We start from the raw sequence: 16,304 nt of genomic DNA, 5'->3' as shown, positions 1-16,304 counted from the left end.
GGCCCCTACAGGGTTTCTCTAATAGAGCTCCCCCACAGGTTTCTCTATAGAGCTCCCCCTACAGGTTTCTCTACAGAGCTCCCCCTACAGGTTTTCTCTATAGAGTCCCCCTACGGTTTCTCTAGGGTAGAGTCCCACTGGGTTTCTCAACGCCCCTACAGGTTTCTCTATAGATTCCCCTACAGGTTTCTCTACAGAGCCCCCCTACAGGTTTCTCTATAGGGCCCTCCTACTGGGGTTTCTCTATAGAGCCCCCACAAGGTTTCTCTATAGAGCTCCCCTAAGGTTTCTCTATGGGGCTCCCCTACAGGTGTTTCTCATACAGAGCCCCTACAGGGTTTTCTCATAGGGGCTCCCCTACAGGTTTCTCTGTGGAGCTCCCCCACTACAGGGTTTCTCTATAAGGCCCCTACAGGGTTTCTCTATAGGGGCTCCCTACCGGTTTCTCATAGGACCCCCCCCGGGTTTCTCCTCTCCGCCCCCCCTACAGGTTTCTCTATAGGGCCCCCCTAGGGTTTTCTCATAGGGGCCCCCCCCACAGGTTTCTCTATGGGGCGCCCCTACTAGGTTTCTCTCCATAGAGCTCCCCTACAGGTTTCTCCACATGGAGGTCCCCCACAGGTTTCTCATGGGGGCTCCCCCACAGGTTTCTCTATGGGGCTCCCTAGGGTCTTCTCATGGGGGCCCTGGGTTTCTCCACAAACCCCCCTCTGGGGTTCCCACCACAGGGTTTCTCTATGGGGCTCCCCTAGGGTTTCTCTATGGGTTCCCTACAGGTTTTCTCTATAGGGCTCCCCTACAGGTTTCTCTGCTCCTGGGGGCCCCTACGGGTTTCTCTATGGAGCTCCCCCAAGGGTTTCTCTATAGGGCTCCCTACAGGTTTCTCTTAGAGCTTTTCCCCTACAGGTTTCTCATACAGGTTTCCCCTACAGGTTTCTCTATAGATTCCCCCTACAGGTTTCTCTATAGAGCCCCCTACTGGAGTTTCTCTATAAGGCTCCCCTACAGGGTTCTCATAGGGGAAGCTCCCCCACAGGTTTTTCTCTACTGAGGGCGCCCCACAGGTTTCTCCTATAGGGCTCCCCCTACAGGTTTCTCTATAGGGAGCTCCCCCTACAAGCTTTTCTCTATAGAGCCCCTACCTAGGTTTCTCATGGGTGCTCCCCTACAGGTTTCCTCTATTTTATTTTTTTTTTTTTTTTTTGAGCTCCCCTACAGGTTTCTCTATAGGCCCCCTACAGGTTTTCTCTGGGGCTCCCCCTACAGGTTTCTCTACAGCGCTACAAGGTTTCTCTTAGGGCTCCCCCCTACAGGTTTCTCTATTAGAGCTCCCCTACGGGTTTTCTCCACTTGGGGCGCCCCCACAGGTTTCTCTATAGGGCTCCCCTCAGGTTTCTCATCAGCGCCCCACTACGGGTTTTCTCTATTAGCGGGGCCCTCCCTAGGGGTTTCTCATAGGAGCGCCCTACGGGTTTCTCTATAGAGCCCCCTACAAGGTTTTTCATAGAGCCCCCTACAGGTTTCTCTATAGGGCCACCCCGGTTTCTCATAGGCTCCCTACAGGTTTCTCTATAAGAGCCCCACACAGGTTTCTCTATAGAGCCCCTACCAGGTTTCTCTATAGGGCTCCCCTACAGGTTTCTCTATAAACCCCTACAGATTTTCTCTAAAAAACCCCTACAGAGTTTCTCTATAAAGCTCGAGCTCCCCACAGGTTTCTCTATAGAGCTCCCTACAAGGTTTCTCTATGGGGGGTCCCCCACAGGTTTCTCTATAGGGGCTCCCCTACAGGTTTTTCTCTATAGATTCCCCTACAGGTTTCTCTATAGAGCCCCCTAGGTTTTCTCTATAGAGCCCCACCTACAGGTTTCTCATAGAGCTCCCCTACAGGTTTCTCTATAGAGCCCCCACCTACAGGTTTTTCTCATAGAGCTCCCCTACAGGTTTTCTCTATAGGAGTCCCCCTACAGGTTTCTCCATAGAGCCCCCTACAGGTTTCTCTATAGAGGCTCCCCTACAGGTTTCTCATAGGAGCTCCCCTACAGGTTTCTCTATAGAGCCCCCCACAGGTTTCTCTATAGAGGCTCCCCTACAGGTTTCTCTATAGAGCTCCCCCTACAGGTTTCTCTATAGAGAGCCCCCCTACAGGTTTACTCTATAGGAGCCCCCTACAGGTTTTACTCTATAGAGAGCCCCCTACTAAGGTTTCTCTATAGAGCTCCCCCTACAGGTTTCTCTACAGAGCCCCCTACAGGTTTCTCTATAGGGTTCCCCTACAGGTTTCTCTATAGGAGTCCCCCTACAGGTTTCTCTATAGAGCTCCCCTACAGGTTTCTCTACAGAGCCCCCTACAGGTTTCTCTACAGATTCCCCCTACAGGTTTCTCTATAGAGTCCCCCCAAAGGTTTCTCTATAGAGTCCCCTAAAGAGTTTCTCTATAGAGGCCCCCTACAGGTTTCTCTATAGAGCCCCTACAGGTTTCTCTATAGAGCTCCCCTACAGGTTTCTCTATAGGGGCCCCCCTACAGGTTTCTCATAGAGCTCCCCTACAGGTTTCTCTATAGAGCTCCCCCTACAGGTTTTCTCTATAGAGCCCCCTACAGGTTTCTCTATAGAGCTCCCCCTACAGGTTTTCTCTATAGAGACTCCCCCCACAGGTTTCTCTCTATAGAGGCTCCCCCTACAGGTTTTCTCTATAGAGTCCCCCTACAGGTTTCTCTATAAGAGCCCCACCTAGGTTTCTCTATGAGAGCTCCCCTTACAGGTTTCTCTATAGAGGTCCCCTACAGGTTTCTCATAGAGCCCCTACAAGGTTTCTCTATAGAGCTCCCCTACAGGTTTCTCTATAGAGCTCCCCTACAGGTTTCTCTATATAGAGCCCCCTACAGGTTTCTCTATGAGAGCTCCCCCAGGTTTCTCTATAGAGGCTCCCCTACAGGTTTCTCTATAGAGCCCCCTACAGGTTTACTCTATAGAGCCCCCTACAGGTTTTACTCTATAGAGCCCCCTACAGGTTTTCTCTATAGAGCTCCCCTACAGGTTTCTCTACAGGGCCCCCTACAGGTTTCTCTATAGATTCCCCCTACAGGTTTCTCTATAGAGTCCCCCTACAGGTTTCTCTATAGAGCTCCCCCTACAGGTTTCTCTACAGAGCCCCCTACAGGTTTCTCTACAGATTCCCCCTACAGGTTTCTCTATAGAGTCCCCTAAAGGTTTCTCTATAGGGAGTCCCCCTAAAGGTTTCTCTATAGAGCCCCCCTACAGGTTTCTCATAGAGCCCCCTACAGGTTTCTCTATAGAGCTCCCCTACAGGTTTCTCTATAGAGCCCCCTACAGGTTTTCTCATAGAGCTCCCCTACAGGTTTCTCTATAGAGCTCCCCTACAGGTTTCTCTATAGAGCCCCCTACAGGTTTCTCTATGAGCGCTCCCCTACAGGTTTCTCTATAGAGTCCCCTACAGGTTTCTCATAGAGCTCCCCCTACAGGTTTCTCTATAGAGTCCCCCTACAGGTTTCTCATAGAGCCCCCCCTACAGGTTTCTCTAGGCTCCCCCTACAGGTTTCTCTATAGAGCCCCCCTACATGTTTCTCTATAGGGAGCCCTCCTAGGGTTTCTCATAGAGCCCCCCTACAGGTTTCTCTATAAGAGCTCCCCTACAGGTTTCTCATAAGAGGCTCCCCTACAGGTTTCTCATAGAGCCCCCCTACAGGTTTCTCATAGAGCTCCCCTACAGGTTTCTCTATAGAGTCCCCCACAGGTTTCTCATAGAGCCCCCCCTACAGGTTTCTCTATAGAGCTCCCCTACAGGTTTCTCTATAGAGCTCCCCTACAGGTTTCTCTATAGAGTTCCCCTACAGGTTTCTCTATAGAGCCCCACACGTTTCTCTATAGATTCCCCTACAGGTTTCTCCTATAGAGCCCTCTACAGGTTTCTCTATAGAGCCCCCCCTACAGGTTTCTCTATAGAGCTCCCCCACAGGTTTCTCTATAGAGCCCCCCCTACAGGTTTCTCTATAGATTCCCCCTACAGGTTTCTCTATAGAGCCCCCCCTACAGGTTTCTCTATAGAGCCCCCCCTACAGGTTTCTCTATAGAGCCCCCCCTACAGGTTTCTCTATAGAGCTATAGTTATGGTTATGGCTCCGTAGCAGATGCTTTTATAAAAATAGGCTAACGATTGGGTCATAACCACGAGACTTACTGTCACACAGTAGAGGAATTACCGCATAGTACAGGAGAAGCTCACAGGCAGTTTGGACTTCCATTAGCTGTTTAGGTTTAATGACTAATGTTAACTAGCATGTTAGTGATCAGTAATTAGCCTGTGTCTATGTTATCTCCTTACATATACCTACGCTCTCCGTCTCTGTAAGATTGGGAATGATTGAGATTTCTCTTGGCACAGCTACCAGAAGACTTCACACTTTCAGACAGGTTGCTCACGTCACATCTACGTCTTCAAGCTCAGTTGGAGGCTTCTAATATCCTTCACTGGTCTCCGTCCAGAGACACGGGCTCTGTTGGTCCATTCTTATATACTGTCTATGGCCTAAACCTCCGTTTGTCTCAGTTTACGTGCAAATGTGCAAACGAAGATTTCAAAAATCTCCACTCTGGATGGAGTTTTTAGAAAGACTCGGTTTCTGAGGAGAATTCTCCGTTTGCGTGTAAACGAAGGACACAAACGAAGGGAAATGTCTCCGTTTGTAAAAATAACCATGTACATGTAAACAGGGTCTCAAAATGTTCCACATTTTCTTAACCTCTGGGTCTCTGTGCCTGTGTCTGTGTGTGTTGATGCAGAGCTGAGGAAGGCAGAGGAGCGTAAGACCAACGAGGTGTGGCAGGAAGACGAGTCAAGCTCAGAGCTGGAGGGTGAGGAGGCACACAGACAGAACAGCGAAGCTGAAGAGGACAAATATGAGGAGGAGGAGGAGGAGGAAGAGGAGGAGGAGGAAGAGGAGGAGGGAGAACACATGCAGGACAACGCCTACGACCACATGCAGGTATTTACACCTGTGTGTGTTTGTGTGTGCGAGTGTGATCTGGTGCAAATGATCTTGTAAATAGTGAGGACTCTGTCAGTTTACTGTCTGGGTAGTCTATATCAGTGTTTCTCAAATGGGGGTACGTGTCTAGGGCAGGGGTGTCAAACTCATTTTCCCAGAGGGACACACTGGAAAATGAGAATCCCATCAAGGGCCAGACACAGAGATTATTGTTGTTTGTTTAAGAGAAAAAGTCAAATATTTTTGGGCCATTTTGGGCCTCATAAAGCCCCAAAAAAGTTTGCCAAAAAAGATCCTCAGCCAGCGACAAATACGTTGAATAAAGCGCCAAAAACGTTGGAAAAAGGCCGAAAAAAAGCAAATTGTCATCAAAATTGTCTGATAAAGTGACAAAAACATCAGAAAGTGACAAAAACATCGTAAAAAGCGTCAAAAACTTCAGAAAATGTGGCAAAACATTGAGCAAAGCGTCCAAATCGTTAAAACAAAGTGCCTAAGCATTGAAAAAAGCGCATAAACTGCCCAAAAAGGCGTAAAAAATGTCAAAAAATAAAATAAAAGCACCATAAACTAGGTGGGCCTAAATTTATTGTGAGCCTAAATTGAAATGCGGGCCGGATCAAAACCTGCGAGGGGCTGGATTTGGCCCGCGGGTCTTGAGTTTGACACATATGCCCTAGGGGTACTCTGGAGGACTGCAGGGGGTACGTGTCCCCCTAGGGGTCCTCTGGAGGACTGCAGGGGGTACGTGTCCCCCTAGGGGTCCTCTGGAGGACTGCAGGGGGTACGTGTCCCCCTAGGGGTACTCTGGTTGGCCTACCGAGTTAATAGATTCGGTCACGGTTTGCGTGCCCTCGGCAGCGGGGGGAGGGGGGGACCAAGACACCGTGGAAGACTCTATACTATTTACACACTCATACTGACACACACTAGACTCACACACTGGCCACGGTTACATTCAGCAGCCTGGTGCGCGGTCTCCTCGTGACAGCCTACCTACCATGTAGCAACATTTAACTTAACATAACTACCAAGACAACATGACGTGTGCTGTACTTCCCCATCGATAATGTGTGAATTGCCATGAACACAATCATCTAAGATGCACCAGAAACGAGGCTTGGTTAATAACTCAAACTTGCCGCGAACCAAGACACTGCTTGATTACATTAGACTCGACTAGACCCCGGCCGGTTGCACGGTTACATTCGGTCTCGTTCAGTAGCCTACTGCGCGGTTTAGGCTACTGTCTATGGGTCTAGCTCATTTACCGATTGATTCTACCACCACCACTCCAGTGGAGGCGCTAATGAGCTAGATTACTACACACACAGTAGCAGAAGAAGACCAGCTACGCACAACGGCACGCATGAGGTAAAAAAACAGGAGTGAGTCGGTTCATTCACTCGATTCTCCCGGTTCAGTGACACGACTCGGGTTAATTAACCGGCTCTTCGGTCAGTTTGTCAACACTAGTCTAATGTTCCTAATATTCCACTTGCCCTTTCATTTAAGTGAATAGTTAATAGTTTGATGCAACATACCGAGTGTGTTGCTCACACACTTTGGCTCACGCAGAACAGTTGGAGTGACTTAGTGACTCGCCAAATCGGCCACGGTGGCAACACGATACAAGGTCTCTACAGGAATATCAATCAAGAAGTCAGCCAAACCATACGAAACCATATACTGTAGGTCATTCATTCCCACCCTATAGAACGACCCATAGGAGCGTTTCATAAATTGCGCCCCAAGAGGTGGCAGAAAATACGACCCACAGGAGCATTTTGCATCCTCATATCTTCGTTAACGTTGCTGAACGGTCACAGTTTGGTTAAGTTTAGGCACCAAAACTAGTAAAGTTAAGAAGTGTGGCCGGGTTGGCTCAGTGGGTAGAGCAGGCGCACATATACCAGCAGCATGGTGGCCCAGTGGTTAGCACCCAGGTTGCTGGGTTCGAATCCAGGTTGTTCCAGGGCCTTTCTGTGTGGAGTTTGCATGTTCTCCCCACGGGTGCTCCGGTTTCCCCCACCGTCAAAAACATGTACTAGGGTGGCTCAGATCTGGAGTTGTTCCCCGGGCGCTGTGATTGGCTGCCCAATCTGCTCCCTTGAGGGATGGGTTAAATGCAGAGAATGAATTTCGCTACATGTACGTGTATGTGACAAATAAAGTACCTTTATACTGAGAGGTTTATGCCTCGACATAGAGGTCCAGGGTTCGAGTCCAACCTGTGATGATTTCCTGCATGTCTCTCCCCTCCCCCCTCCCCTTTCTCACCTAGCTGTCCTGTCAAATAAAGGTGGAAAAGTCCAAAAAAGTATCTTAAAAAAAACCTCATTAATCCTAATTTGCTGCAATTAAGATTGCATAGCTTTTTCTCATCGTTTTTTTGAGTCACATATTTTTTTTAAATATTAAAACCACAACAATGGTAACGTTTGTTACGTTAATTCACTTTCAGTTATGAGTGTGCATGTACGTGTCGTAGCCACCTCAACATTTCCTTTTATTTTCAAACGGGACTCAAACCCCGGTCTCCTGAGGGTGAACGTCCTGTGTTTGTTTGGACTATCTACCTCCCCAACCTGACTCCTTATGCGTTATTTGGCGCTCATCTACTTCATCACCTTACATCCTGCTTTGCTCCCGTCATAGCTTCTACGGCTGATAGATGGTGCTGCAGCTATGAGCGTAAAGATGCGTCATATTTGCTGCTTGAACAAACGACTTATGTGGGTGTTTTTTAGGGGAGGACAGTTTCAAATCAATCAATATTCCTGGCATTGATAAAAGCCTGTAGCCTCAAATATGTTGTAATTACTCGCTCATTAGAAAATTAAACCGCAAAGTCCTTTTTCTACACCACCTATAGTTCCAGCTTTGTGTTGTCCTTTGTGATGGGTTCATTGTTTGTCACTGGCTTTTGGACAGTTGGGCATATACAACATTCAAGTTAAAGATGTCCCCTTGTGCTTTGGAAACTGATGTGACAGACTACTTTCTGACATTGTTTGTCAGTTTAAATATTATGTAACTGAACCAGCTATCATAACATAACACCACAGAGGGAAGGAGGTGATCCTTGAGCTAACATCAACACTGCATGTCAGTCATGGGAAGCCTGAAGCATTTCAAAATTAAACATATGTTAGTGTTTAAAGTGGGATGACTAACATTAACAAAACATGACAATCATGGCCTCTCAGTATATGTGCGCCTGCTCTACCCACTGATCCAACCTGGCCACCACAAAATCCCTTTATCATTCCCTTAAAAACAGCCGCGCACATATTTTAAAGAGGCAGAACACTAATCCAAAGTACACAAATATACACTTCTGGCCAGTGTTGGAAAAGTTCACTTTCTACATGAACTGGTTCAAAGTTCAGTTCACAAATTTTAAAATGAACTAGTTCAGTTCATAGTTCATGTTCAAGTTCACAAAAATTAACTTAGTTCATAGTTCTTTTTTTTCTTCCATATGTTGCTGCGAGCTATTATCTTTCAAAATTATTGCCACAGCCCAAATATAGAACCGCAGACAGCAATTACTTTATCAGTTTTAACACTGAAACTATGCGTCAGATTTCATCTGCATATCCAATCAGTTCAACGTGCCGTTTCAGGTTTGCTGTGTGTGTGTGTGTGTGTGTGTGTGTGTGTGTGTGTGTGTGTGTGGTTTTGGATGTGACTGAAGTGCAGATTTTCTTTTTGAAAGCCGGCGGGCAAAGTTTGCCCAGAATTGTCAGATGTTTCCATCCTCAGCGACCTCGTCATAAAACTGGTTTAAAAGATCATATGAAGCCTCCCTGCTGCTTTCTGTTTTGATGAGTCATGCGGCGGTGAGACACTGGTGGCTGGTGTTGCCAGATTGGGTGTTTTTTCCGCTACATATGAAGGCCTGTTTACGGTGTGTTTTAGCCCTGGTTTTGGCCTGGAAGGCTCTATAGAAATCTGGCACCCTATTGGACGAAGTTAAACTGAGAGAGCGTGGCGTTCACAGGCACCAGAATGAAGGAGTTCACGGTAACGTTCATCAGGCGGTAATACGGTACGTTCAGTTCACGGTAACGTTCATCAGGCGGTAATACGGTACGTTCAGTTCACGGTAACGTTCATCAGGCGGTAATACGGTACGTTTAGTTCACGGTAACGTTCATCAGGCTGTAATACGTACGTTCAGTTCAATGCAATCATAATGTATCGTCTAACGTTCATCAGGCGTTAATACGGTACGTTCAGTTCACGTTAACGTTCATCAGGCGAACGGGTAATCGTTCAGTTCACGGTAACGTTCATCAGGCGTAATACGGTACGTTCAGTTCCGGTAACGTTCATCAGGCGTAATACGGGTATGCTTCAGTTCACGGTAACGTTCATCAGGCGGTAATACGGTACGCTTCAGTTCAGTTAACGTTCAACAGCAGTAATAGTACTTCAGTTCCGTAACGTTCATCAGGCGAATACTTAACTTCATAGGCAATTGACTTCATTCGAATCATAGTGGTACGTAATAGGCTAGGGTAGTTCAACTATGGGTAATACGGAGCGTTCAGTTCCGTAACGTTCATCAGGCGTAATATGGTACGTTCAGTTCACGTAACGTTCATCAGGCGGTAATACGGTACGTTCAGTTCACGGTAACGTTCATCAGAGGTAATATCGGGACGTTCAGTTCACGTAACGTTCATCAGGCGGTAATACGGTACGTTCAGTTCACGGTAAGCGTTCATCAGGCGTAATACGGTACGTTCAGTTCACGTTAACGTTCATCAGCGGTAATACGGTATGCTTCAGTTCACGGTAACGTTCATCAGGCGGTAATACGGTACGTTCAGTTCACGGTAACGTTCATCAGGCGTAATACGGTACGTTCAGTTCACGGTAACGTTCATCAGGCGGTAATACGGTATCGCCAGTTCACGTAACGTTCATCAGGCGGTAATACGGTACGTTTAGTTCACGGTAACGTTCATCAGGCTGTAATACGGTACGTTCAGTTCACGTTAACGTTCATCAGGCGTAATACGGCACGTTCAGTTACGTTAACGTTCATCAGGCGTAATACGGTACGTTCAGTCATTCATCAGGGTTGGTACGTTCAGTTCACGTTAATTATCAGGCGTAATACGGTACGTTCAGTTCACGTTAATCATCAGGGAATACGGACGTTCAGTTCACGTAATTATCAGGGTGGTACTCTGACTCATCCGACTATTCGAGTACCATACGCTTAACGTTCATCAGGCAGTAATACGGACGTTCAGTTCACGTTAACGTTCATCAGGCGTATACGTTAACGTTCATCAGGCGTAATACGTACGTTCAGTTCACGGTAACGTTCATCAGGCGGTAATACGGTACGTTCAGTTCACGGTAACGTTCATCAGGCGGTAATACGGTACGTTCAGTTCACGTTAACGTTCATCAGGCGGTAATACGGTACGTTCAGTTCACGTTAACGTTCATCAGGCGGTAATACGGTACGTTCAGTTCACGTTAACGTTCATCAGGCAGTAATACGGTACGTTCAGTTCACGTTAACGTTCATCAGGCGGTAATACGTTAACGTTCATCAGGCTGTAATACGGTACGTTCAGTTCACGGTAACGTTCATCAGGCGGTAATACGGTACGTTCAGTTCACGTTAACGTTCATCAGGCAGTAATACGGTACGTTCAGTTCACGTTAACGTTCATCAGGCGGTAATACGGTACGTTCAGTTCACGTTAACGTTCATATGCGTAATACGGTACGTTCAGTTCACGTAACGTTCATCAGGCGTATACGGTACGTTCAGTTCACGGTAACGTTCATGCGGTAATACGGTACGTTCAGTTCACGTTAACGTTCATCAGGCTGTAATACGGTACGTTCAGTCCCGTAACGTTCATCAGGCGGTAATACGGTACGTTCAGTTCACGTTAACGTTCATCAGGCTGTAATACGGTACGTTCAGTTCACGTTAACGTTCATCAGGCTGTAATACGGTACGTTCAGTTCACGTTAACGTTCATCAGGCTGTAATACGGTACGTTCAGTTCACGTTAACGTTCATCAGGCGGTAATACGGTACGTTCAGTTCACGGTAACGTTCATCAGGCGGTAATACGGTACGTTCAGTTCACGTTAACGTTCATCAGGCTGTAATACGGTACGTTCAGTTCACGTTAACGTTCATCAGGCGGTAATACGGTACGTTCAGTTCACGGTAACGTTCATCAGGCGGTAATACGGTACGTTCAGTTCACGTTAACGTTCATCAGGCTGTAATACGGTACGTTCAGTTCACGTTAACGTTCATCAGGCTGTAATACGGTACGTTTAGTTCACGTTAACATCATTAATACGTACGTTCAGTTATGTTAACATTCATCAGGCGGTAATGGTACGTTCAGTTCATGTTAACGTTCATCAGGCGTAATACGGTACGTTCAGTTCACGTAACTTCAGGTACGTAATGACGATGCTCAGTTCACGTAACGTTCATCAGGCGTAATACGGTACGTTCAGTTCACGTTAACGTTCATCAGGCTGTAATACGGTACGTTCAGTTCACGGTAACGTTCATCAGGCTGTAATACGGTACGTTCAGTTCACGTTAACGTTCATCAGGCTGTAATACGGTACGTTCAGTTCACGTTAACGTTCATCAGGCTGTAATACGGTACGTTCAGTTCACGTTAACGTTCATCAGGCTGTAATACGGTACGTTCAGTTCACGTTAACGTTCATCAGGCTGTAATACGGTACGTTCAGTTCACGTTAACGTTCATCTGTATTACGTACGTTCAGTTACGTTAACGTTCATCAGGCGTAATACGGTACGTTCAGTTCACGTTAACGTTCATCAGGCGGTAATACGGTACTTTCAGTTCACATTAACGTTCATCAGGCAGTAATACGGTACGTTCAGTTCACGTTAACGTTCATCAGGCGGTAATACGTTAACGTTCATCAGGCGGTAATACGGTACGTTCAGTTCATGTTAACGTTCATCAGGCGGTAATACGGTACGTTCAGTTCACGGTAACGTTCATCCGTCGGTAATACGGTACGTTTAGTTCACGTTAACGTTCATCATTAACTATCTTTCAATGAATGCGTTCAGGCATAACGTCGCTTCTGGCAAATGGCGAGTGGAAGCATTAATAACCATGTTACACTAGCATGGCTGTAGACTCTTAAGGTGCTGTCAGACAGCGAGCGGATGCCACCTCCTGGCAACATTGGTGTTGTGTATCTGAATTGGGAGCAACAAGGCGCACACAGCAGCAGGCTGTCATCTAATCTCACAGCTAAATACATGTAGAGTCACCCTCCCTCTCCTTTCTGCTGACCGCTGACTGGAATCAGAGGCAGTAACTGCTCGCTGTCTTGTTAAATGACCAGAGATCAAAATCATTTAAAAAGAATCACATGGATGTATCCTCGATGTATTCATCAAACCCCCAAATTTCCCAGCATTATCTGGCCAGTGTACTTTTCTTTAAAATGTATGGAGGGTAAATCATGCAGCAACAATTTATTTTCAAAAGTTGACTGACAAATATGAAACTGGACAGTAGCCTATGTAAACCCCCGAAATCATGTTGCCTTATTTCATTTTCATTTTGCACGTACTGCATGTGTCGCGTTTGAGCTCTGTGTATTTCTGCCGTAATTTTGGTTTTCCACCTCCGACGTAGAGCAGCGTTCAGCCTCTTCCCTAAACTTTGTCTCATTCACAGACCAGAGACCCAAACGGGGCTCTGAGTCTGTCAGAAGGTCTGAGATCTACCGTCTCAGCAGACCAATCACGTAATGCACAGCAGACTATTGTGAGGTCAATTATTTTCTGAAATATTGTGACTTTATTCTTGTAATAGCCTATTATAACTTTATTTTTCTCAAAATATCACGACTCCTCCAAACCTCAGAGAACACAGATGGTATGAGTTATATTTTGAATGTGCACAGTTTTTGTGCAAGTTTTGTGCAAGTTTTGATCATGAGCAGAAATCTTGCTCAAACATCTGAAATACTACAGTCCAGGGTTTATTAATACATTAAAATTAATTAATTAATGTATCATTGAGGTGAATACTTGTCATATGCACATTTAAGGAGGTTACTTCCTACTAAAAGGAGAATAAATAGTTAAACACAATACAGAAATGAAGTGTGGACCCCCAGACCCCCTAAAACAAAGCCTTGGCCTTTGGGTTGACAGGCCAGTTATGATTTGGCCAAATGTTGGTGCCATCTAACTAACATCTACAAACTGGCAAGCTAAAATGAACATACACCGGCTATTAACAAGCTGGGCAATGCAAACGCTGTTTTGCACTGCATTCAGTTAATTTAAATGAGTCCGGGCTAAGCCCCGACCCTCATCATGTTCTAGAAACACCCCTCAGTAAAACTAACATGTATTTTACATTTAGATGGGCTCTGTGCGACTAATTCCAGGCCTAGACAGGCCTGTAGACAGGCCTGTAGACAGGCCTGTAGACAGGCCTGTAGACTTGGTTTCACTCTCAAGAGATTTGCACCTTACAGAGAGGTTCTTTTTTTAAATCTGTATGATAACATTCCGAATTCAAGCCTTCTCCTGTCTCCCGTATGTCAGCTAAAACTTTACATAACCATAATGGATTCAGATACTTACAGGACATATTTGTGTGTGTTCTGAGTCTGGTCTTTTCTTCTGTTGTTTTGTCCAGGAGAACAGTCGCCTATCATCAGAGATGGACTCCATTCACCCATGAGAGGTGAGTGTTTCTTTATGAAATCACGTTGCTTTTTGAACATTCAAAACTAAGAGACCAGTCTGTCTCTCTCTCCCTTTTAAGGCACTGACACACCAACCTGATTATCGGCCGTCGGACAGTCTGGCGAGGTCGGTGACTCGAGTCTGTTCGGTGTGTTTCGTGCGATGTTGATCTGAAACAAAGACAGATTCAGCAACTGTACGGCCTATTTCTCTCTTAAAATGTTTTCAGAAACATGTTTCGGTGAACTATTTTAGTACAATATGAGATCATACGAGCCGCGATTATGGTCTGTTTTGAAATCCGGGAGAAGCCAGACCCACGTGACGAGTTCGTCCAATCAGCTGCCGGTTTTCCATTTTTTGGGCAACAGTACAGATTAGCGCCGCCTGCTGTTATGGAGACGTATAACAACTCGCGTTCCGAGGCACTTTTTGGACCGACGCGGGGAGACTGATCAGTCCGACTGCCTTTTCTGCCGATGGTCGGCCATCGGGTTGGTGTGTCTGAGCCTTTACCTTTTTTAGTCAAAGACAAGGTGTGTTCTCCCCCTGGAGCTCCTCTTTGTATTTGCCGTGAAGGTATTTTCCTTTAAGACACACACAGTAGTTTTCCAGCCACATTTCAGTTAGCTTTTTGTTTTTTTTACATCCCAGCTGTCCAAAAAAAAACAAAAAAACATGCAACATTTAAAGGTGCTCTGCCACACAAAACCGTTTTTGCATTTTTTGAAATATGTTAGGTCCATATGTGTTTGAAATGCTACCTCCTCTGTCAGCTCTAGACACTGAAAAGAAATAAGTGGAGAAATCAGACCAATTACAAAAGCTGGTCAGTCTGACGTGGTCAGTCTGAGCTCATGAATAGTAATGAGCTCAGCTCATTACTATTCATGAGCTCGCCCAGTTGTGCTGGGTAAAGGATGCTGATAGCCAGGCTCTCATTGGCTAGCTGTTAGCCAATCAGAGCAGCTTAGCTCGTTGAATAGTAATGAGAACTGGCACAAATCGAGCGGAGTCTTCCTGCAGGCTTTCTATACCACGCTAGAATGACTTGAAACAAGGTAACCAAGGCATTATTTCCACAAAAAATGTTACAGAGTCCATGGTAGAACTTCAGACATTACCACAAAGTCATGAAAGTAAGTGATTTGAGTTTGGTGTACAGTTTACTGTCCAATAAAGAGAGTTCTGTGTAAATGAAGCACCACAATCTGTTTGAAGTCCTATAGTGAAAACGTTCTCATCTCATGGAGATCGAAGCAGAGACATTCAGTCCACATATAAGACAAGACATACGTACTGCCGTCATCACGTACGTGAGCTGCGTCTCCAGATACTTATAATTGATTGGTTTGTAGACGGGCTTCCCCGTCCTCTCGTATCCTCTCTCTGTGTCGGAGTTTATTCAACTGACTGCTGCTCCCCCCTACTGCCGCGGCTCTTTTTGTTTTGTTGTGATGTTGAGAAGCGAGACATGGGAACTTTCTTTCTGGAGCGTTTATTCAGAGACAAACGGAAACCTACACTGTAGCCTACGTTTACTACCACTTAACAAATAAACTGCTGATGTATTCTCAGTTCTGATAGCCGACAGCTGTCTGCTCTGAGCGCATTCACAGTCACTCTCTCTCTCTCACTAAGCACCGAGCTATTCCTTAAAGGAGCTTCCCTGGTCTTTTAACACGAGGAGAGCCTGCCAGAGCTTCCTGTATTTGGTCCGAAAGTCCGAACCATCCAAAAAATGCTTTCACACTATAAACAAACCGGACCATGGTTCAGTTTGGTCCGGACCGAGACCATCTCTTTTTGTCAGACCAAAATTTGGTCTTCTGATCCGGACCGTGGTCCGGGGGAGGTTTCACACCTGTAATTTTGGTTCGGATCAAACTAAAAAGTCCGAAAGTCCGGACCAAACGAGGTATGTGTGAAAATGCCCTGAGACTAAATGGTTAGACTTAACACACAGCCACTCCACACAGAAATAATGACCTGACAACAGACAAGGGAACACAGACCCTGTTTACACGTACATGGTTATTTTTACAAACGGAGACATTTCCCTTCGTTTACACACAAACGGAGAATTCTCCTCTGAAACCGAGTCTTTCTAAAACCTCCGGCCAGAGTGGAGACTTTTGAAATCTTCATTTGCACATTTGCTTGTAAACTGAGACAAACAGAGGTTTAAATGTCCGTTTATGAAAATAGCTGGCCACGTGTAAACGTAGCAACAGAGACTAAATACAAGAGGTAACGAGCAAACAAGGGACAGGTGATACAACAGGTGAAAACACATCAGGGCGGGGAAGGACAATCAAACAGGCGGGAAAACGCAAGACAGAAAGTAAAACAAGACAAGACTAAGGAGAAAACAGACTACTACAAAATAAAACAGGAAACACTACCAACAGAAACTCACAACCGTGACAAGCAGTTTCCTAAAATATCATGCAATGTTTTCATTGCAATCAATATTGATTCGTAGGAAAGCTTTTTTTCACATCTCTTTTGTCAAGCAGGTGTGTAGGATATGATCA

General features: G+C 45.9%; 1 protein-coding gene across 3 annotated transcripts in view; it reads left to right on the top strand.

The window, feature by feature from the left end:
* The window catches only part of raly (RALY heterogeneous nuclear ribonucleoprotein), a 221,264-nt gene that overhangs the window by 185,118 nt on the left and 19,842 nt on the right, over window positions 1–16,304 (top strand). For all 3 annotated transcript variants that reach the window (XM_039796481.1, XM_039796479.1, XM_039796480.1), the window contains 2 exons: window positions 4,804–5,006; window positions 13,718–13,765. In XM_039796481.1, the coding sequence (XP_039652415.1) occupies window positions 4,804–5,006; window positions 13,718–13,762 (248 nt within the window). In that variant the 3' untranslated portion in view covers window positions 13,763–13,765. The remainder of the gene's footprint in view (window positions 1–4,803; window positions 5,007–13,717; window positions 13,766–16,304) is intronic.

Source organism: Perca fluviatilis, chromosome 4 (genome assembly GCF_010015445.1).
Source record: "Perca fluviatilis chromosome 4, GENO_Pfluv_1.0, whole genome shotgun sequence".
NCBI classification, from domain to species: domain Eukaryota; kingdom Metazoa; phylum Chordata; class Actinopteri; order Perciformes; family Percidae; genus Perca; species Perca fluviatilis.
The sequence above is the reverse complement of the archived record's forward strand: the minus strand, read 5'-3'. Positions and strand labels throughout refer to the sequence as shown.